The sequence below is a fragment of the Alexandromys fortis genome, unplaced genomic scaffold (genome assembly GCF_014885135.2).
Source record: "Alexandromys fortis isolate MF-2015 unplaced genomic scaffold, M_Fortis_MF-2015_v1.1 scaffold_58, whole genome shotgun sequence".
Taxonomy (NCBI): Eukaryota; Metazoa; Chordata; class Mammalia; order Rodentia; family Cricetidae; genus Alexandromys; species Alexandromys fortis.
Window position 1 is genome coordinate 6,217,234 of NW_026067940.1, and position 22,989 is coordinate 6,240,222.

Genomic DNA, 22,989 nt, shown 5'->3' on the forward strand with positions numbered 1-22,989 from the left:
ACACGCAGGACGTCCTTGGTAACTGCACTGATGAAGATAAAGAATAACAGAAGAAGGAAGTGAATGTTTCCCAGAGGATAACCAGTGGTAACAGTCTTGTTTCATCCTTGGTCTGTCTGGCTTTACTCCAGTCCCCACACTTAAGTCAGGACGTGAGTTCCAGAGTGACGCTTTCCATAGGTGCTGAAGGGAGACAGAATTTGGAGCAGGAGCCAGGTAACAACACCCAGAGATTGTTGTGAATCAGTTGTGCACTGATGCTCACCTAGCTCTGGAAAGGCTTCGGTGTTTCCCCCATTCTCAGTTAAGATAATAGGGAAACACTAATAAAGAAGAGATGAACATTCCCTGCCCTCCACCCTGGCCCTGCTCCCGCTCTCTGGCTCTCACCCCTGCCCATCTCCCTGGATTTCCCACCCCTCTCCCTTCATGCCCACCTGCCTGCCTCTGCTCTCCCTCATTTTGCCCCTCCCTCCACTGTCCATCCATCCATCCACCTATCCATCTAGTCACCCATCCATTATCCTGTAAATCCGTCCACCTACCTGCCTGCCGTCCATCAGTCCATCTACCCTTAATTGCCCAGCCTGTTCCCAGCGGGGCTGTGCGGGAAGGCAGTACTGTGAGCCGTTTCACAGGAGAGGATGGCTTTGTACACAGACCCTGTCACTCCCTTTTTTCTTACCTGTGTGGGGAACGATGCCAGGCTGTCGCTGGTGGGCATCTATAACACCATATTTATCACTGAGTTAGGTTCATGCCCTCTCTTGAGCAGATCTCATGGCCCTCTTTTTCCTGTCCTCACTATTATCTCCCCAGCCCAGAGCCCTGTGTGCCTTCCCCTGCTTTACAATCTCATTCATAGCCTTAAACACAGCCTCAGGTAGCCTCGATTGCCTGCTTTCTCCGGCTCCTCTCTCACTTCAGGACAAGCCTGGACTCCTTGACTTGGAGAGGCCTCCTTCATGACCCAGTCCTTCTCCAGCCCTTCTCCCTCATCCTTATGCACCTCAGCTCTGGGCTAGGCCATGACATTTCAGTCTCAGACACACTCATCTAGCTTCTCGGGACATTGTAGCATCTCTGTCTTCTGTGCCTGACACAGACATGACAGGCTTCTGTCAGGACTCCCCAGAGGACAGGGTCCCTTCTGCTGCCCCGCCCTCCCTCCCCGGTGCCCTGTCCTCTCCACACCACCCCTTCCTTCTCTCCTGCTATACTGAGGGTTTGTTTTTCTTTCACCAACCCCAGAACATGTGACCTGGCACGCAGTAGGCCTTCAGCATATCTTTGAGGAGAGATTTGAAGGACCAAGCACCTGTTGGGGGACAGTTAGCGTCACTGACATGAAGAAGCAGTTGTGGGAACAGGAAGTAGATTAGCTGAAGTGTAGGTCACTCCTGATGGGCTGGAGAGCCGACGTTGTATATCAACACTAGGTCCTGAAAAATATAGGGATATCACATCCTCGGCCACCCGGGATACCATTCATTCTCAATCCTGGACTTCACTATCTCTATAACCAGAAGACCTCTTAAAATCAGCAGTGCACACCATCAGTCGGCATACATCTGACAACTATAATTGAGAATCGCTATCTTTGTCAACAAAATAAAAGTCCATACTATAATTGATGATTATGAATTTTGCTTAAATGCAACAAGGCCAAGATCAGATATCCATAACACACTATTGGGAGCTCTTGTGTGCTCTGGCCCCAGCGGGGTACTGATTATGAGGATGAAGGAGCATTGGCTGTTGCCCGCACAGTGTTCCCTGTGTGTGCACTTGGCTCCTGACTCGAGGAACAATCACAGGTGGCTTGTGTTCTCTCCCTCTGGCCTTGAGGTCAGTCAGGCTGTGGTATGAACTGAGATCAGAAAAGTGTGGCCACAGAGCCTGGGCAAAGGGAACATGACCATCTGGGTTTAAATGTACCCCTTGGATGGATTCAGTCCTTCCCTTTGCTATAAGGAGTGGACACACCCTGCTGCAGGATTGGGAGGAGCTGACTAAATGGTAGCAAGCTCCAGCCTGCATCTGGTCTCCTCATCAGAAGAGCTGATTATCACTGAGTCGGTCTGCTAACTTCCCGTCATCCCTCTGCTTCCCCACAGCCATGGAGCCCATCACTCAGGACAAGCGTGTCTCCCAGGGCCACAATGGGGACCTCTACTTCTCCAACGTCATGCTGCAGGACATGCAGACCGACTACAGCTGCAATGCACGCTTCCATTTCACCCACACCATCCAGCAGAAGAATCCGTTCACCCTCAAGGTCCTTACCAGTAAGTGTGGGCCCTGCTCAGGGCTGGGGGCCACAGGAAACAGGCCCTAAGCCCCCACATCGTGCATACCCACGGCTCACCCAGAATTCTTCTCTGGCTCATTATGCCTGAGCCACTGTGGCTGCCTTATGCAGCATCTCTGGATGCAGAAGTCTTGAGTCAGACTTGGTCCTGTGCTAAACCAGCGCTTGCTCTTCGGTTGGAATCAGAGTCACATACCAAGGTCCAGCCCTGTCTTACCTCGGCAGGCTTGGGCTGTCTGGGGCCCTCAGTTCTCATTCAAATACTCCTGGAGTTTGAGATGACCATCAAATCAGGATCCCTATGGTACAGTCAGCTTATTCCTTTTGTTTCTAGTCATTGGTTATGTGTTTCCAGAAAGCCAGTGCATAAGATGCCAGGACCAGCGGACACACAGAACAAATTGTGTTTCGTTCTGTAAAGTAATGGATGTGTTGTATCACAAACTGCAGATTTATGTTTTGCTTTGTAGGGGTTAGTTTTTACCCCCTGATTGTTTCGGGCTAAAACTGAAGCAAATTAGCATTCCCTGACCCACTACAGTGGTCATGCAAGCACAAGTCAGGCAGAGTTTTCAGCTACAGCCCTCAGCTTCTTCAAGATGTCGCCTGGGTTTGTTTACACCATGGACATGTGACATAGCTGGAAGAGGACCTTCTAAAGAGTCTAATCTGTCTGGCTCGTGTTGTGAATGTCATTGTCAGTGCTGTGCTGTGGATGGTGAGAAAAGGGAGGACCCCAGGTCACACTGAGGCTGAGCCTTGACGTCCCAAGGTTACCTCCACGGACTGATGCTGCCCTGCACAGTCCCCTGGGGAAAGCCTGGGTAGGCTTGTTAGGCACCGACAGAGACCTCTCTCTATCCTTCTCCTCAGGGACGTTCCGGAACGCCCACCCATATGGAGAAACTTTCTCTTGTTTGCTTCTCATGGTTTCTTCCTCCTTTTTTTTTTTTTCATTTTCTTCTTTTCATTTCCTTTCTCTGTTCTTTCTCCCTCTTCCTAGCTTTCTTTTCTTGCTAGTCTTTCCCTCTGACCACTCCCTCTGGTCACCTGCCTCCTGGTCTGTGATATGCCTTTGCCCATGGGTTTTGTCACCCATGACAGGACAGACAGCCCATGGGATTGCTCAGACCCCAGCAAAGAGCCCTGCCTGCTGCTGCAGAGGTGCTGGCTTTCTGACTCCTGAACCAACCCCAGGAGACCCCTGGGACAGGAAATTGATTCACCTGCTGGGCCTCCCTAGGTGACTTCAGGTGGCTATCTGCCAATTGGCTGAATGAAGGAGGATGAGGTGGCCTGCCCAGGTCCTCTGAGTACCCTCAGCCAGCTTGCAATGAGGAAGAACAGTGCTGTCAAGAGGATGACCTTGAACAGCCTTCACATCCACCTGGAAAGGGTATCCTGGAATCAGCCTGCAGCTCCAGGGTCTGAGCCAGGCTTCATGCTGTTCTGGACAGAGTCTGGGAGCAGGTTCAGGTTAAATGACACTTAGCAATGGAACTTTCCAGAACAATCTTTTTTCTAGAGTACGGAAGGGATGCTTGCTTTTGCCTCATCCTGAGTTGCCTGTCCTGTTGGAAGCGCTCTCCTCCTAATGACAAGAACCCCTCATGGTGACCCGAACAGAGTCCTGCCAGCTTCCTGGAGTCCTCCCAAGAGCAACTTTGGCTGGAAGCAAGTCCTGGGCATCTGAGCCAGCCTAGCATTGGGCATAGTTTCTTAAAATAGCACAGTTGGGCTCTGTTGACTTTCCTGTCTAGAAAGGGCACAGGCTTTCTCTGCCGTCTTCAGAACCAGGTCTGGATGGGAAGCCAAGCAGTCTGCCTGTATTCTGCCTTTGGGGACAAAATTGGTCTCCTTACACTGTTTTGTTAGTTGCATCCAACGAAGGGGAGAAAGATATATACATATATTTACATGCATATAACAAAATATCAAGCAACCTAAAAATCATTTTTAACTTGCTTTAGGATGAAGTAAAAGATAAGCAGGAGAATCAAGCCAATAAAGACACATCTGTGACATCTTTGTCCATAGTGTGACAGGCACAAGGTCTCCATTGCTACTGTTAGAGACACCCTGGTTAGAGAGGAGGGGGTCTGCCAAGGCGGACAATGGAGGGCACGCTACACTTCCTGCTAGCGTTCAGATGGCATTTCGAGGACAGAATCTCCCTAGATCTCTTCCGCATGTTGCCAAAGCTACAGTGAGGATGGATATGCACATTGGTCTTTTCGTAGAAGAGAGAAAGCCCCTGTTCCACCTGGTACCATGGGAGTGAAAGAGAAGGACCCCCTTTGGCTGAGCATGGCACTTTGCTCCCCTGGGGGACAGACGCCCTCTCCCAAGCACTGCCTCAGCACCCTCTCCCTGGTACCACCTATCCCTTCATCCCACTGTGGACCAGTTCCCACCTTCCAGCCAGGTCCATCCAAACTGACTTCCAAAGCAGCTAGGTCTGTCTCAACCAGCCCCATAGCGAGAAGCAGTTCTGGGAGTCAAAATCATTCCATTGCTGCCTGTAAAACAGTTTGGGGGTGCAGTTCAATGCCAGGCCCAGAAAAGAATTTGCATAACCTCTTATAATTACTTGTGATGGGATTTGATCTGCTTTTAAGAATGCAAATGTTCTAACACAGCCACTATTTCTCCTGGAAGTTGGACTGTGTCCTGGCTTCTTGGAGGTTGTCTCCTTGGCTTCTGTCCCCTGTGGGCACTGTCAGAATTTGAGCCCTCAAGGGTATGGGTAGGGAGTAAAAAGCTACCTAAGGAGAGTGGTATGTTTATGTGTCCTGTTCTAAAATGGCTTCACTGAAGACTAGAGGACCCAGGGCTTCAGCCGCCTTACACTGAAATGGCAGCCAGTGAACTTGCTTTTTAAAGAAAGTCCCTGTACCCATGCTGTCCAGAGAGATCCAGGTCTCAGGTGTAGGAGTCATCCCTTCATCTTGCTGCCCTGACCCCAACTCCCCTGCAGGAACCTCCACCAGGGTCTCCCAGAAGATGTCTGACAGGGTCTACAGTGATGCCCACCTGGTCAAATTAGGATGCTCTTGCTGCTGGGCCCTGCAAAGGGCCCCCTGTGTATATGCGTACACACACACACACACACACACACACACACACACACACCTACCCCTGCAGTCTCGCTACTGCCAGGCAGGGCTTTGCTGTCCTCCATAGGACTCACTAACACTCCTTTTTCTCTAGCTGGTCTGATGTGGAGTCCTGGGCCCCGGGGAGAAGCTGGTTCAGAATCAGCCACAAGATGCTACAAGACACTAATCCTTCCTTACCTCATTTGTTCAAAATCTAGATGGACCAAGCAGAGTTCAAGCCTAATTTCTTTATTTTCAAAATAATCTCATTTTATTATTGCCTTCTTTCGCAGGAGTTAACCGTTTTTGTTCCCTTTTGAGTTGTTTTGTGTTGGCTGTTCTCTCCCGAGCGCATTCCTTTTTTGCACCGTTTCCTTTCACAAAACCCCACTGGCGCTCTCCTCGGTTGCAATGCGGCTTTGCATTTCTGTTCTCATCCTCCTCCTGTTTGCGCCCACAGCTGCTCAGGGCCTCCCTGTTTGCTCACCCTCTTTTGTTTATTGCAGACAACCCTTATAATGACTCGTCCTTAAGAAACCACCCTGACATGTATAGTGGTGAGTCCGGGGAGTGACTGCTCCTGTCCTAATCCACTTTGGCTAACTTGACTGATACCGTGACATTAACTCCTGCGGGGTGGCAGAGTGGACAGCTGGTCAGGCAAGGTGCCAAAGGGACACCTCAGGACACTGCCCACATGGAGCAAGGTGGCCAGTGCGGGATGGCTCATATTGGAAGTGTTTCCTCCTTGCTCCTCCAATGTGGGAGTCTCCATTTGCTAAACTCTTAGAAGGTAGTTTCCAACAGGGTGGAGCTCCACAGGGGACTCAGCAGAGACTCAAAGATCAGTGGCAGATGATGGAAAATGGACTTTGGCATCACTCTGTCCGAATTATCTGAGAAACGACTTGAGAGATCAGAGATTTGTCGGCTTACGGTTTCAGAGCATTTTTGGTCCTTCACAGCAGGGACGCAGGTGCGGTAGCTTCGTTCAAGATTGGCAGGCATATATGCAGACTGTTCACATCACAACAGACTAGGAAGCAGAGAGCAAGGCAATAGCCAAAGGTCAGGGGCTGGAGAGATGGCTCAGTGGTTAAGAGCATTGCCTGCTCTTCCAAAGGTCCTGAGTTCAATTCCCGGCAACCACATGGTAGCTCACAACCATCTGTAAAGAAGTCTGGTGCCCTCTTCTGGCCTTCAAGCATACACACAGACAGAATATTGTATACATAATAAATAAATTTTAAAAAGGGGGTTGTTAAAAAAAATAACCAAGGGTCAGATGTCCTTCAAAGGCCCACCTCTAGCTACTTGCCTCTATCAGCTGGACCTCACCTCCTGGACATTACACCTGCCCTTAATCGTGTTAAGGATGAGGAACAGGCATGAACACGGGCAGGGGTCCCTTTCAGTTTCAGCCTTAACAAAGGACATTTGATAATAGGTGAGAGGGCCCAGTTAGGAGGAAACAGGAAATACCAGTTCCTTCTGGTAGTATAAAGAGCACAGACAGCTTTAACTGATTAACTCTTCAGTGTCTGGATATGAATTGCCTGTTCTGTAACTGCGCTTTACTTCCTGAGAGTATTGGTACAGCCCAGGCCCATCTCTCTTTAAAGTTTTCCTAATGCACTGGAGAGATGGCTCATGCAGTTAAGAGCTCTGACCGCTATTGCACAGGATCCAGGTTTAATTTCCCAGCACCTACATGCTGACTTAGGACCGTCTGTAACCCCAGTTTCAGAAAATCTGACACCCTCTTCTGGTCTCCACAGGTATTAGCACATGGTGCTCTTACATACATGCAGGCAAAATATGCATATACATAAAACACAAATAAGTAAATCTTTTTAAAAAAGATATATGGTTTCCCCAGAAAATGGTATTAAGATCCCAGGTCAGAGTTCTCTTCCCAGGCTGTGAATAAAGTTGTCCCTCCCTGTCCCTGACGCCTGTGCCTTTCCACCTTTCTGGCTGCTCCTGCAAATCCAGTGGCCACCAGCCACGTCTGCAAGTCATGGAATGATCACAATGAGAGCTGCATTCTAACAAACCACAGCTGGCTGCTAGGTCTGGTTAATAGGGAAACTGGCTATTCCCACACCTGAGGCTCCCCCTCACTGTGGCTTCAGAATGCTTGGTGTTCCTTCAGCAGCCATAGGATTCAGCATTCGCTGGCTTTGGCAAGGCAGCTGGTCCCGTCATCAGCTATGCTTCTGAGCTGAGTTCAGGTCCCTGAGGGGATCGTTGGGAGCTCAAATAGGTAGGAATGTCTTTGCTGAGATTGCTAATATAAGCAACGATCAGTGTCTGGAGTGGAGGATGGGACAAGAAATGAGAGCCAAGGGAAAACAAAGGTTCCAACTTGGCACCAGCAGTGAAAACCATGCTGAGAATCTGCCAAAGAGATTTACTGCCCAAGGAAGCTGGGGCCTTTGTTAAGTTCTGGGGATTATTTGTTTTCAAGATAATGGGGCTAGCCACTGTTGTGTCAAAAGTCCCACAGCACTGCTGTGGAATGTGTCTTTTTCTAAAATGAACCCCAGAAATCTATTGTAGGAAGTGTTCTGAAATCCAGAATGTGTCTGAGCCCTTAGAGGTCACCTGGCTCAATTTCTTTATGTAAATCAGGGAAATGTAGTTGTTTGATCCATGGAAGATGACTGCGTGACTTCAGCCATATATAGCCCAGCTTATCTCCAGAGGTCAGGATTTTTTTTAAGAAGAAAATAAGTGAGATTTGTGAGAATCGCTCAGGACTTTGAAAGCTACAGAGCTCATATTGAGACTGAGCCCTGAACACTCAATCCACAGCTGGACATGGCTGACATAGCCAGAAGCTGCTGGGAAGGACACAACATTCAAACAAGGCACATATCGAACAAAGAATAACCAGGCTGATGGTTTTAGAAAGAAGGGAAAAATAAGAAAGCAAGGAAGTTCTTCCTGGGTGCACAGAGCTGCCAGCCAAGGAAAATCGTCAGCCATAAATGTCCGGTATACACCTCTGTTTGGCTCTGAAATCTGACATCTCTTTTCCAGCAGCAGGGCCACCCAGTCCTTTTGTTTTGTTTTGCACAGAGTTGGCATCCACTGGAGATGGGCCAGAAGCCACCTCCCCTCTGATTGGCAGAGAAAGCGACTTTGGTTTCATCCAGGCCAGAAATCAGGGGTTTTATATAGTGTGTACATGGAGGTGCACTGCCTCAAGTCAAATCCAGTCGCTAGCACACACTACCGGGTAACACGGGGCAAGTCATTTAATGCCTTAGAACTTTGATTTCCTCTTCCACAAACAGGCAGATGCCTCGCCTCCAAGATGGTTGTGAAGGTTAAAGAGGATCGTGTGCCCATAGCCTGCTAAGCTGCTGTACACATTGGCAGTGTTAATATATAACCCGTTATTGGACTTAAAGGGGAAGGTTTATGTGGACTAGATTGTATATAGGCCATCTGTTTCTAAATTAAGGGAGATGCAGAGAATTGGAAGAGAAGCCCGAGAGAGAAAGGCAGGCACGGTTATAGGAGGAGAAGTACTCCACACAGAGAGAGAGAGGGGTGGGTGGGGGAGGGAGGGAGAGAGAGAGAGAGAGCGAGAGAGAGTACGCTGGAGGGGTGAAAGCTGCCCAGATTGCTAGCTCTGCTAAGAACTGGGTAAGAAGAAAAGCTGCATCTATTGCAGGCAGGATTTGAGTTAAATTTATAGAAGAATTTTCCTAACAGCAAGGCACAACAAATGTTTCTAGAGCAAGAGACCCCACCCACCCCTCCAATACCTTTTGCTCAGTCATTCCTAGGGCCAGAAAGATAAACAAGGTGCCCGGAAACCTGCCTCTCAGGTTTCTGGTTCTCAGTTCTGAGAACTGAAGGCAGCAGAGAGGATGGGGTGTAGGGTCCAGCTGCCGTAGAGAGCTGCATTTGGCAAAGGTTCCCAGATGCATCTGCTGTATTGAACCATTGTTCTGCTGGCAGGCGGCGCTGAGTGAAGGGAACAGCTAAGTTTGTCAGCACTTCTGACCTTTTCTCAATAGAAGACAGCCAGAAACTGTTTCTCATTTGACCCTCAAAGCCAATCTGGCTAAAGTGGGGTCATGCCCTAAGGTCCCCTGACCGACCATCTGGCTCTGGAGGTCCGTGACTCCTCTCTGAGCCACCCTTGGGCAGCTCTTCTTGAATGTATGCAGGTTTGAGCCTGGCTTCTGGATCCTGGAGCTTCTCGGTATCAGGATAGACCCCAACTTGAAGACTGGAAATGGACAGAAGCAACCCTATCTCCAAGTGAAAAGAGTGGTCCTATCTAAAGGGACATCTTTCACTACACAGAGCTTCCTGAAATAGTTACCTTCATCTTTGAAGTTACTGGTTTCTGTGTCTCCTCCAGGGAAAGCAACTAGGTACCCACCCTTCCTCAGGAACAGGGGCTCCCAAAGTCACGGGCCAGGTCCTTAAGTGTTCATGCAGTCCCTCCCGGCATTTCTTCATAACCTCCCTTCAGCGCCAGCCTTCTCGCTGCTCTGTCCAGCCACTAGTTACCATGTTCCTCCTGCCAGAGTCACATAGCCTAAGAATCTAGTTGAGAGGCCTGGAGCCTCCTCTTTCCCTCCCCGGCTTTATCGGTTGCCACCAAGGAGAGCTGGGATCTTAGATGGTGAGAAGCATAAAAAAGACCAGAGCAGTTCACAAGGACAAAATGCCTTTCTGCTTCACCTCTTGACCTTTGGATTTTGGGTTTATTTGACTGGGGTTATTAGAAATCTATTCTGAAATTGCCTGGCCCAAATGGGGACAACTGGCATCTTCAGCTTCAGGCAGAGTCAGTTGAGAGAAACCTCACAGCACAGCTCAAAATCCAAAACAGAGTGAACCTGTGAGCTTGGGCAAGCCTGTTGACGTCATAGAAACTCAGTTTCTTTCCTCTGCTAAACACACAGAAGTGACCCTGACAGAATATGTTTTGAGGCTTAAGCACGAGGTGCTGCGGGCCAACCAATCACAGCACTTGGCCCCATTAGCTCCACACTGAGAGGTGATGGTGCCCTCTGACTGGCAGGGTAGTCTTTCCCTTCCTTTGAACGTGCCTCCTTTCCAGCTGCTGCTTCCTCCCTAAGATGCCTCTGTGGGTTGGTAGCCCACATCCTACAAATGTGGTGCTGTGTAGCTTCTCTCTGGTCGTGTTCCAGTGTGCCCTGATGCCCCGAGCAGGACTCTGTGCTAATCTTCCTGCTCCACATCCTTCCGGCTTCCCTTGCCCTGGGTTTTGTGCTGCATGCTGTGGATGACTTAAGAGTCCGGAGGGTCACAGGCTGGCCCCTGCAGGCTTACTTTCTTGTGTGGAATGAGTATGATGACTGAGAGGGGATCTTTTCCACCTCGTTTGTGGGGTTTGCTACGCTGGACAGACTCACCCACTTGATACGAACCCTCTGCCTTGGAAGCTCCCTAACCTTTGGTGCCCGTGACTGTGTGATGAGGGTGGGAGGAAGCTACAGCTTCCTGGATACTGAGAGCTGGGTGCTGCTAGGTCCACAGGGATAGACCGTAACCAACTAATCACTTAATAGATTAACCCTGCATTTGCCACTGCTCTATGTCTGTGCGCTGGTGTGCTGTGAGGATAACCACAGTGTTTGGGGGTAAACCGTTGATTCCTTTTCTGTTTCTTCTCCTTCTTTAACTTGTTTATCCCACAAATATCTACTGAACGCATGCCATATGTCATACATTGTAATGTGCCAGGAGCCAGTATATGTTTTAACCTTTCTTCCCCTGACAAAAAGATAAAAGACAGGTGAACTCTGTGGGATGCTTCCCAGTGCCTAATGAAGAGAAACTGAGCATCCCCAGACAGGAGCCTTCCTGATCCAGCCAGACAGCTGCAGATGCAGCCAGCTCCCGTAGGAAGCACAGTAACACAGTTTGGATCCCCACCAGCCAGTCCTCACCCCACCAGCACCAGCTAAACCCAGAAGAATGCCCTCCTCCCCACTCCAGGCATCTCCAAGGGCTCCTAGCTCCTGGCAGCTCTGCCTCCCCTCTACTTCCCACCTGTCCAACTGAGCCTAAGACCCGTGGCAGCCTCAGCTTCTGGCCGTCTTTCCGTCTTCATGTGTCTGTCTGCGGTAGTGCCTCCTCCAGTTTCCCTTTTGACCTGGGGTTTCTGGTGGACCATCTTTGATTTTTTTCCTTTACCCATTTCTGTAGAGTTATGCAAAGAGTGTAGGAAAGAAGTAAGACTTGGGCAAAGTGAGGACCACTGTCCAAGGTTGCACCCTGATTGGCATGGCGCCTTCCATTGGGAACAGCCTGATGTCAGCATCGGTGTGTGGACCACCTAGCCTCTAAAACCTCTATGGGAGATTTCTGCCTCTCTCACGGCTGTTCCAGCCCAGTTGACTGTTGATCATCCCCCTCCACCTTGGCTGCCATTCCTCCCACCGACACCCACCCCCATCTCTCGTGCCGTTAGTCAAGAGTTAGGAGGTAAAGCACCTTGGCCCCAGAGAGCTCGCCAGTCATCTCTTGTTCATTCTCTTCGTGTCTTTGCTACGCCATTAATAATTCTCCCAGCATGTCCATTGTTTATCTGGGAATGTATTGCTTCATCCCAGCTCCTTATCAAGTCACTAAGAGCAGGTTGCTTGTCCTGTGTCCCCAGCCTACCCCTTTTCTTCCTTCCATGTCCCTATCAGGGGGGGATAGACTGATGCGGAGATGGCCTGCCCTGGGGGCTACCTCAGTGGCCCCTCCATCCCAACACAGATGACAGAGAATGGACCTCTCACTGCTTGACAACCCCTCCCTGTCCCAGATAGGACTCTGGGCTCTTCTCAACAGAACCTGGAGCTGGTGCATACATGTGCTGGTGGGGCAGAGTCTCCATCTTTCAAATACATCTCTTAAAGATGCCCAGATCCTGGGGGTGGCTTGCGCTCAAAGGACTCAGGAATGGGACATAATGACATTTCTCTCTAACCCAACAGTTCTGGGACGTCTGGGCAGGAGGCTCATAGAAGTTTGTTCTGTCCTGTTTCAGCCCGAGGGGTGGCCGAAAGAACGCCTAGCTTCATGTATCCGCAGGGAACCTCGAGCAGCAAGATGGTGCTTCGTGGTATGGACCTGCTGCTGGACTGCATTGCCTCTGGGGTGTACGTAAGGTCTGCACCATCTTCTAGCCCTGCTGTTGGAGGGGGTGGGCATCAGTCCGCACATTTGCAGGCACAGCAGGACACAGTGAGAGGGAAGCAAGCAGCTCCGTGAGCAGAACACTGCGTGTCTGTCATCCGCATCCCACTATGGCCGTCCCTGCTTTGGGAAAAGAGAAAAGGCAAGGGCTGGGAATACTGATCACACAGAATCTTAGCTCTGTCTTTCTGTGGAGACCCTGTAGCCAAACAGCTTCCTCTGTTTAGGAAAGCCCATATTTTAGAGAGTATGCACCTCCCTCGTGGGCCCAAGTTCACTTTTAGGGTATCTGGGTATTGGGCTCTTTCGAAGACAAGAGCTACATTCAGTAACAAACCCTCTGTTTCCTCCTTGGCCCCTTGACTAGCCCAACACCAGACATTGCATGGTACAAGAAAGGTGGGGACCTCCCATCTGACAAGACCAAGTTTGAGAACTTTAACAAGGCCCTGCGCATCACCAATGTCTCTGAAGAAGACTCCGGGGAATACTTCTGCCTGGCCTCCAACAAGATGGGCAGCATCCGGCACACGATCTCGGTGAGAGTAAAGGGTACGTTGTGTGTATTTCTCATTATGATTATGTTGCTGGCCCTGAACACAAATAAGACCACCTTCCCCGTGTGGCGAGGAGACAGAGGGAGTGGGGAACATCCTGTGTGACATGGTGGTGTCACCCTTGCACGTGTGACTGTATGCACTCATGAGCGTGTACACTGAGGAAAGGATACTCACCTTAACGTTTGCCCAGCTTCGGGCTCTCTCTGCAAGCGGCATTCCTCCCAGAGCCTTCTCTTTCATTTTGCATTCCCATCTGTGGTATGTCGTCTTAGCCTGTGCTGTCTGTGTTGTGTGCATGGCGCTACTTCTTCTAGAGGATGGAAATCATCATGGACCAAGCTATTTTTAAGCCACTTCCGTCCCCTCAAAGCAGACACGGCCCACATGAGCCGTTGCGACACTAGAGTTCCTGTCACTGTGGTTCTTGGCTATGGGATGGGCTGTGTGAATCGCTTCTCAGCCCAGGGCTCCTTGCAGACTGGGAGGTCGAGGGCTGAAGGCTGAGAACAAGAACTTTCTAAGCATACAGTTGACTGATCGGATGCCCTTGCCTCCAGCACGATACACACATGAGTGGGTTCTGATCCTTTGGGGTGAATAACGAGATTTTTTGATACTTCGATCCAGAAGTTTCTTTTCTCAGAAAAATTCATGTGTTTGCAAAATTGTCCAAATAATGGGAAGGGGTGAATAGCCAAGAACTGCTCTTACCTAAAGTTCAGTGCCAAAAAGAAAACAGTTCAGATCTTTCCTAGACCTCTGTTCTTATAACAAGGGAATCCTAAGGGGTGCATCCAAGGGCTCCAGCAATGCCTATGACCTCTTTAGGCTTCAGCCTCTTGGTCCCTTGGCAGCTCAGATGCAGTAGGTGTAGATGAGCCCCGGCATCCCTGTATTTTAAAAGCCCAATGGGGAATTCTAACAAGTCACCTCTGTTCCGTGGGCTCGACCAACTAGCCACCTGCGGACTGGGTTGAGTCATCACCCTAAGGGTGAAAGATAGGGGCTTTGATGTGGGGTCACCCTCACACAGGAACCCACCTGACTTCTCATGCCTAGCCTGTGCCATCTACCTCTGCCTGCCTTGTCTTTCAGCTGCTCCATACTGGCTGGATGAGCCCAAGAACCTGATCCTGGCTCCTGGTGAGGACGGGAGGCTGGTATGCAGAGCCAACGGGAACCCAAAGCCAACTGTCCAGTGGATGGTGAATGGGGAGCCTTTGCAGTGTGAGTCCTCCTCCGCTTGTTCCCTCCACTCCCCAGAGGCTGTGTTGGTGGGTCATATGTCCCCAAAGTGACAGGAATGGATGGCTCATTGGTGGTACTTCCAGCAGCCTTCCTCTGCAGGCATCTCAGGGGTAAAGGAAGCCTTCCTTATTTTTCTGAGAGAACAGGAGGATAAGTAGCCTAGAGCCTATGGTTACGGTCCTCTGTTTAGGGATTTCTGCTTCTTTGTGGTTTTCTTAACCTTTGCTTTCTGCCCAATAAATTCTCGAGCCCAGTTTAGAGCCTGGGCACTTCACTTCATCTCAGGTTTGGCTTCAAGTGGTGGTGGGGGCTTAGAAGATAGAAATCCCGACTGTCGTTAACCAGTGATGAATCTAAGTCTTACTCTCTAGCAAGGGCCAGTGAAAAGACAGGGTCACGTGACAGTGTGAAGGCTGTAGCTGAACATGAGGTGGAACTTCTCCTTAAGTGCTTGGGGGAATTTGTCTGTCTTTTTACTGTACTTTTAGCAGTTTATTTAGTTCAGTTTATTTCTTTAAACTTTTATGTTTTAATATTCTGTTCTTAACTACTTGCACTTATGTATTTTTCATTGTTAATATTTTATGTTTATTGACATCTTGTATTTCCACTTTTTCATTTTTCTTCTACCTTTACTAGACTTTATCTTAGTTTTCAAATAAAGACTGTGCGTGCGTGTGTGTGTGTGTGTGTGTGTGTGTGTGTGTGTGTGTGTGTGTATGCACGCAGATTCACATATGTGCCTGCCGGTAAAGGCTAGAAAACAACTTTGAGTGTTCTTCATCAGGAGCCATTATCGTGTTATTTGAGACAAGGTCTTTCACTGGCCAGAACTGCCAAGTAGAGTAGGCTAGCCAGCTGGGGAGCCCCAGAGGTGCGCCTGCCTCTGCCTTCGCGGTGCTGGGATTATAAGCATGCTCTACGTCACTCTGTCTGGCCTTTTTACGTGTACTCTGAGATCAAACAAGCAATTTACTAGCCAAGCAGTTTTCTCAGCCCTAAACGAAGTCTTTTATGTTATGTTTTATTCCCGTCCTTACATCGGTCTTATTTTTTTCAGACGTTTTCATCAGTGATCTTTATTTAATCTTTCCTTTCCCCTTCCTCTTCACAACATCCTGCTGTACTCCATTTCTTTCTAATTTCTCCTGTCTAACCTTGCTTTCTTGTATTTTCCCTTTCTTTATGTCATTTATTTGCTATTTCTGTATGTACTCTAATTTTCAACTTCATAGCACAAGTTACATTATTTTACCATTTTCTGTTTGACAGTCATTGGGGATGTATCTGTGGACTTTTACCCAATGTTAAGTATATTTCTGTACCAGGTGCTGGCTTGGTGTTGTTGCTCCCACGGCAGCTTGTTATCTCCTCTCTGAATGGTACTGGGAATTGTGCCTTAAAAACTCAATACAAGCAGAGCGGTGGTGGCGCACACCTTTAGTCCCAGCACTGGGGAGGCAGAGGCAGGTGGATCTGGTCTACAGAGCGAGTTCCAGAAAAAGTCATGGTTGCACAGAGAAACCTTGTCTTGAAAAACCAAAACAAACAAACAAACAAACAAGCTCAGTAAGAAGATGCCCAAATAGAACTGGAGGAGCTATCAAAACCAAAGCCAACAGATGCGTAAATCGTGGCTCAGACACGAGAAACATAAAAAACAATCAAAGCAAAACAAAAACCATGTCAGCCCGACTCCTGCAAAAGATCTTGATTCCTCAGCTACTGAACTCAAAGACGTGAAATTAGTAAATGGCAGGTGAAAAATTCAAATGTTTACATGTGAAACGATCCGTGGCCTCAAGGGGAACTGATACAAGCAGCTGTACGAAGTGAGGAAATCAGGCCAGATCAAGAGACGGGAGCCAGCAGGATAGATGAGAAAGTCGGAGACACAGGAAAGCCAGCACCAGGGAAGAGCAAGGGAAGGGAGAGCGTTTCAATAAAATAGAAATGCTGAAATGAAAACTCAACAAGTCAAGTAAAGTAGCACAGTGAAAATCATCAACAGACCGCACCAAGAAGAAAGACTACCAGGAATAGAAGGGAACATCAAGGAAATCATCATCCTAAAACTAAAAAAAAAAATAGCCTGACAACAGCTTTCTAAAATCCTGAGATCCAACCAAGAGATAAAACTAAGAATCCAGATGCAACAGAAAGAGCTGAGATTTAAAATAAGTAAATAAATAAATAAATAAAACTAAAGTATAGAGAATCTATTCAATGAAATTAAAAGCTGTAAGAGAAAAATATCAACTCACAAACACATGAGAGTAACATTCGACTTCAACACAAACCTTAAAAATGACCAGGAAAATGTAGGTTAATCTGTTTCTATCATTGAAACTGTCAACCAAAATTACTATATACATCAAATTATCTTATAAAATTCATGGAGAGGAACTGGCAATATGAATTTGACAACCTAAATTTGATAACACATGGTGGAAGGAGAGTACCAACTCCTACAAGTTCTCATCTGACCTCCAGATATATACACGACACACGCATACCCTCCCTCCACACGCACTAAATAAATGTAAAAAATATTTACAAAAATAAGTTCATGGAGACGTAAGGACATTTCAAGACAAACACAAATTAAAGCACTTCTTGACCACTGCAAAAATGCTTGAGGACATCTTCAACATGAAGAATAAAGTCTCAACTAAGAGAGCCCATAAAAGAATGCAACTTTATCATCTAGAATAGTTGAATAAGGGAAACTCAGAAAGAATCCACCGTGTCCAACACAGTCAACTAACAAACCCCTAATATGAATGGAGAAAAGAAAAAAAGAGCAAACAATAATTCCGTAACCAGAAAAATAACCAACAGTTTCAGGAATTAGCAAAGTCTCCTTAATAACACTAAATGCAAGTGGCCTGAACTCATCAATAAAAAGTCACAGATTAATTGGCTGGGTTAAAAAAAGAAAAAAGATTCAACTCTCTGTTTTCTCAAAAACAAACCAAAACAAAACACAGACCACTGACAAAGACACACTTAGTGTGAAAGTGAAAGATAGGAATTTGACAAACAAACAGAAGCTGAAAACAAGCTGGTACAGCTGTTCTCAAAGCTGTTAAAGTACACTCTCTATCAAAATTGGTGAGGACAATAAAGGACGCCACTACATAGTAGTAAAAGGAACATTCCATCAAGAAGAGAGCATGTTGTAAATACATATGCATTGAATGCTGGGACTTCCAGTTTCATAGAACAAACACCACGAATATAAAGCAACAGCTGGTTCAAATACAGTGGTGGGTGACCATAATGTCCCATCTCAGCAATAGGTAGGCCATCCAGACCTGAAGTCACTAAAGAAACTTCAGGGTTAATCCACACCCAAGATCGAATGGACTTGGCAGGCATTTACAGAACATTCCTCTCAACACTGCAAAAACACATTCGTCTCTGCAATCCATGAAACTTCCACTAAAGTTGATCACATTTAGATCATATTTTATGCCATCAGAAAGTTATAACAATATAAAGTAATTGAAACAGCTTCTGTATCTTTTCAGAGTGCAGTGAAATATGACCAGAAATCAATAAAGAGAAAAAAGGCAGGAGCTCACAAGTGCACTCTTGAGCGAGCAGTGGGTCATTGAAGAAATCTTGGAGAAAAAAAAATAAATTCTGAGAATCGAATGAGAAAAAAAGCACAACTTATCAGAACCTTTGAGCCATAACAAAGGCCGTTCTAAGAGGAACACTCATAGCTATGACTCCTTTTCTGAAAGATCTCACCTAAATCACCCACAGATGAACCTCCAGGTCTTGGGGAAATCAGAACAATTCACACCCAAAACTGGAGGATGGAAAGGAGTAGTGAAAAGTCAGGAAAGAAACTCGGTGAAACGAAGAGTTGGTTCTCTTGAAAAACAAATGACAATTTGTTGTCCAAATGAACCGAAGGAAAGAGAGGATACCAAAATTAATAAAATTACAAATAAAAGGGGGACATTACCACAGGTTTCAATGAAATCTAGAGAATGTTTAGGAAAAACATATATATTTTGAAAAACCTAGAAGAAATGGATAAAGTCTAGATGCATATGACCTACCTAAATTAAATCAAGAATGTATAAGCAAGTTAAACAAACCCCAAAGAAGCCACAAGACTGAAAGCCTGGACCAGGCAAGATTCACTGCTGCAGAATTTACCAGAACTTTAAGGAGCGCTAAGACCAGTGCTTCTCAAACTGTTCGTGAAACAAAAAAGAAAGGGATACTACCAGACTCATTAACTCTGTTATCGAGCTTGAAAAGAACACACACACACCACACACACACACACACACACACACACACACACACACACGCCGCACGCGTTTCCCTGATAAACATAGAAGGAAGAGTTATCAATTTTCAGTAAAACAATTGCAAGCTAAAATCATTCTAATAGCAAACTTTCTGAGAAGGAAAGAAAACCAACAATGAAACAATAAACAAAGAAAAACAAACAACAAAAGAAGCAAAAATAAACAAAAACAAAACGAAGCCCAAAACAAACAAACAACAAAACAAAACCCCAGTGATAATTCTAACCAGGAAGGTGAAAGCTGCCACGACTAAACTCAGAACTCTGAAGAAAGTCATTAAAGACGACCCTAACAATCGGGAGGACCTTTGGGGTAGTTCCTTGTTTTGTCACTGCAGCGACCAGACAGAGGCAATCTAAGGGAGGTTTGCTTGGTTCACAGTTCGAGGATATGGTCCACCTTAGCTGGGAGTTCGTGGCAGTCCGAACTGGAGGCGGCTGCATTTGCAGTCGACAGAGAGATGGCCGATGGTGTCAGCTCTCTTTCTACTTTTTGTTCAGGCCAGAACCCCAGCTGTGGAAGGATTCACAGTTAAGGTTGGTCTTCCCAACCTCCACCCATCTGGTCTGTATACTCACTCACAGGCATGCCTTAAGTCTTGTCGCCTATGAATTCTAGAACCTGTCAAGTGTATAACACTAACCATCTCAACCTCCCATGTTCATGGTTTGGCAAGAGTAATACCATGAATATTAATACCAAAATCAATGACAAGTCTACTGCTTCCTCACCTAAATCTTAATGACAGAATTGGAGGGGAGTCTTTAAAATCATGTGGGGAAAAAAGATCCCAAATAGGAGGGGGAGGGGCTGGAGACATCACTATACCTGATCTCAAACTATACTACAGAGTTATAGTAATAAAAAAAAAGCATGGTTCTGGAACAAAATGTAAATAGACCAATGAATTAGCATACATAACCCTGATATAAACTCTCAACCACAGCCACCTAATTTTTGACAAAGTTGGCACAAACGTTCATTGTCAAGAAGACAGCCTCTTTAACTAATGGTCCTGGAGACCCTGGATGTAAACGAATGATCCTAGATCCATCTCTTGTACAAAATTTAATGCAAAATAGTTCAAAGATCTTCATGTAAAGCCTAAAACTGTTAGAGGAAAACAGTGTTTCGTGGTTTTGAAGATGTGGCCATAGGCAAGGGCCTTCTGCAAAAGTTCTCAGCATCTCGGGAAATCATTCCAGGAACTGACAGATCAGGTGTGTGTAGGATAAAAGCTTCTGTACAGTGGTGGGACAACCAGACGAGTGGAGACATAACCACGGAATGGGGGGACAGGCAGAGTGGAGAGACAGCCTGCAGAATGGGGGGAGCAGAGTGGAGAGATGGCCTGCAGAATGGGGGTAGAGGTAGCAGAGTGGGGAGGGGGACCAGCTGAGTAGGAACATAACTAAGAAATGCTGGGGGGGGCAGGCAGAGTGGAGAGACAGACACATAATGGGGGACTGTATCCGCCAACTGTACATCTAACAGGATTAATATCTAAACTCTGTAAAGAACTCCAAGATTTAGCACCAGGAAAACAAGCCATCCAATCAACAAACAGGCAAACTAACTGAACAGGTAGTTCTCAAAAAAATATGAATGACCAACAAATACATGGAAAACACATTTAACACCCCCATCCATCAAGAAGATGCAAATTAAAACAACAACCAGAATGAGACAAAAAACAATGCAGGTTAGAGTGTGAGGAAGGAGGAACCCGCATATGCGCTGCTGGCGGCACTGTCAGCTGGGCTGCCGCTGAGAAATCAGCCGTGGAAGTTCCTCAGAAAACTAAAGTAGGGACGGGCGGTGGTGGCGCACGCCTTTAATCCCAGCACTCGGGAGGCAGAGGCAGGCGGATCTCTGTGAGTTTGAGGCCAGCCTGGTCTACAAGAGCTAGTTCCAGGACAGGAACCAAAAGCTACAGAGAAACCCTGTCAAGAAAAACCAAAAAAAAAAAAAAAAAAAAACTAAAATAGGTGCTGGGGGTGGTGCACGTACTCGGGAGGCAGAGGCAGGAAGATCTCTGTGAGTTTGAGGGCAGCCTGGGCTACTGAGTGAGTTCCAAGCCAATTCAGGCTACATAATGAGATCTTTGTGTACACACACACACACACACACACACACTGAGAACAGAGTTGTTACATATTGAGATCTTTGTCTACACACACACACACCCTGAAAATGGAGTTGTTGAGGTGACTCAGCAGGTGAAGGTACTTGCTGCACAAGCCTGGGTTACATCCCTAGAACCCAGATAAAAATGGAAGGAGAGGGGCTGAAGAGATGGCTCAGAGGTTAAGAGCATTGCCTGCTCTTCCAAAGGTCCTGAGTTCAATTCCCAGCAACCACATGGTGGCTCACAACCATCTGTAATGGGGTCTGGTGTCCTCTTCTGGCCTGCACCACATGGTGGCTCACAACCATCTGTAATGGGGTCTGGTGTCCTCTTCTGGCCTGCAGGCATACACACAGACAGAATATTGTATACATAATAAATAATTAAATAGTTAAAATAATGGAAGGGGAGAACCAAATCCACAAAGTTGTCCTCTGACCACCCGTGTGGTGGCAGACCTGTCCCCACACACATCACAGATAAAGCAGCCTTCGTCTCTTTCTAACATCTTGTACTTGGCTGGTGAGGTGGCTCAGAAGATTCAGAACCTGCTGCCCAGCCCGAGAGCTTGAGTGTGAACCCTAAGGCTCACATGGTAGGAGGAGAGAACCAACTCCCAGAAGTTGCCCTCTGACCTCTACACCTGCACTGTGGCACGTATACACCCAAGCAGATACGCACAAAATAAAATACCTTTAGAAAACTAGAAATAAAACTACCGCATAATAAGCGACACCATTCCTGATCACATATGTGCTCAGAGGAATCCGAGTCAGCACACCACGGAGATTCTTGAAGACCCATGCTTTCGCTGCACTATTCACAGTAGCCAGGAGACAGAAGCAGCCGCTTTGCACATCCGCAGACGAGCAGACGGAATAACAGTACAGAGACACAGTGGTGTCTTATCCTGACATAAAGAATAAAACCAGCTGTTTTATTCCAGCTCTTGGCATCATGCTAAGTGAAATAAGTCATACTCACACAGGTGTCCTGTGTGTTCTCATGTGTGGAATCTGGACTTACATACATACATGTGTGAAGATCACATAGGTAGGTAGAAGTCTGTAAAAGGGGAGGAATATTTAAAAGGAAGGGAGGGGAGATAAGAGAAGGCAATAGGAGGGGGAGAAAGATAAAAATCTCACATAGTTGAATATAAACACAAGTCTATGTGATATGAAAAGCAGAAAGGAGGTTGTGGGGCTGGGAACAAGGGGAGCAGGGGGGAATGGGAGTGTAGTTGGGAGAAGATGATCCAAGCTCATTGGTTTGTTTTTTTTTTTTACATGAGAATATCATCCCGTAATTTTCATATGCTAAGTAGAAAAATCATTTTAAAAGTAGTTAAGGAAAGGAACAGGTGCAGAATTGGAGACAGGTGAAGGGGAGGCAGCTGGCTAGGCGCTGTGTCTGTGCTCTTTAAACCCCAGAAGGTGAGGAAAGTAGGTTCTGGATTGCAGGAGGCCACCGGAGGCGGGAACTGCGGCCTGCATTGAACTGCAGAGGGCTAGAACAGTCTGTGGCTGTCCCAGAGGACTCATTATCCCACCATGAGCAGAGATGTAGTCGCAGCCCTCTGGCCACAGTCTTCCGTCTTTGTAGACTTTGGGGGAAGCAGGCAGTGGTGGTGCACTTGGTAGCACTGTGCTGTAGCAGCAGCCGAGGGCTGGCAGCTGAGCCTTGGCTCTGAGCTCATCTGTCAGCCCCTGCAGGAAGCCTAAGAGAAGTGGAAATTGGCTTCAGGAAAGTGGCCAGACTAGGAGGTGTTCAGGTTGGTGGTGCCACGCTCCAGGTACCTTTTTGCTGAGTAGGTCCCAGGGTAGATGATAGGACACTGACTATGCATGCCTTAATTTACCTTCTGCTGAGTCCCCAGATTCTCTATCTGTTGAGTGGCGCCATAGGGCCAGACTACCGTTCGCCTTGCAGGTCTGAGCAATCCCAGTGAACACATGGCCTCTGCCAAAGCATTTGCTCCCAAGTCCAGATATTTCCATTGGCTGCAAACGAGAGAAGTGGCTGTTCTTCACTTTTCTGGAAAGTTTTTGTTTTATAACCCCTTCTCTCTTTCTCTCCTCATTCTTCCTTCTCAGAGGGAAGATGGGAATGATGCTCTCCCAGA

At 47.2% G+C, this 22,989-nt stretch overlaps 1 protein-coding gene across 2 annotated transcripts in view; it reads left to right on the forward strand.

The window, feature by feature from the left end:
* Nfasc (neurofascin) overlaps nucleotides 1-22,989 on the forward strand; it is a 163,678-nt gene that overhangs the window by 94,936 nt on the left and 45,753 nt on the right. For both annotated transcript variants that reach the window (XM_050147841.1, XM_050147840.1), the window contains exons 7-10: nucleotides 2,118-2,288; nucleotides 12,446-12,557; nucleotides 12,962-13,146; nucleotides 14,250-14,381. In XM_050147841.1, the coding sequence (XP_050003798.1) occupies nucleotides 2,118-2,288; nucleotides 12,446-12,557; nucleotides 12,962-13,146; nucleotides 14,250-14,381 (600 nt within the window). The remainder of the gene's footprint in view (nucleotides 1-2,117; nucleotides 2,289-12,445; nucleotides 12,558-12,961; nucleotides 13,147-14,249; nucleotides 14,382-22,989) is intronic.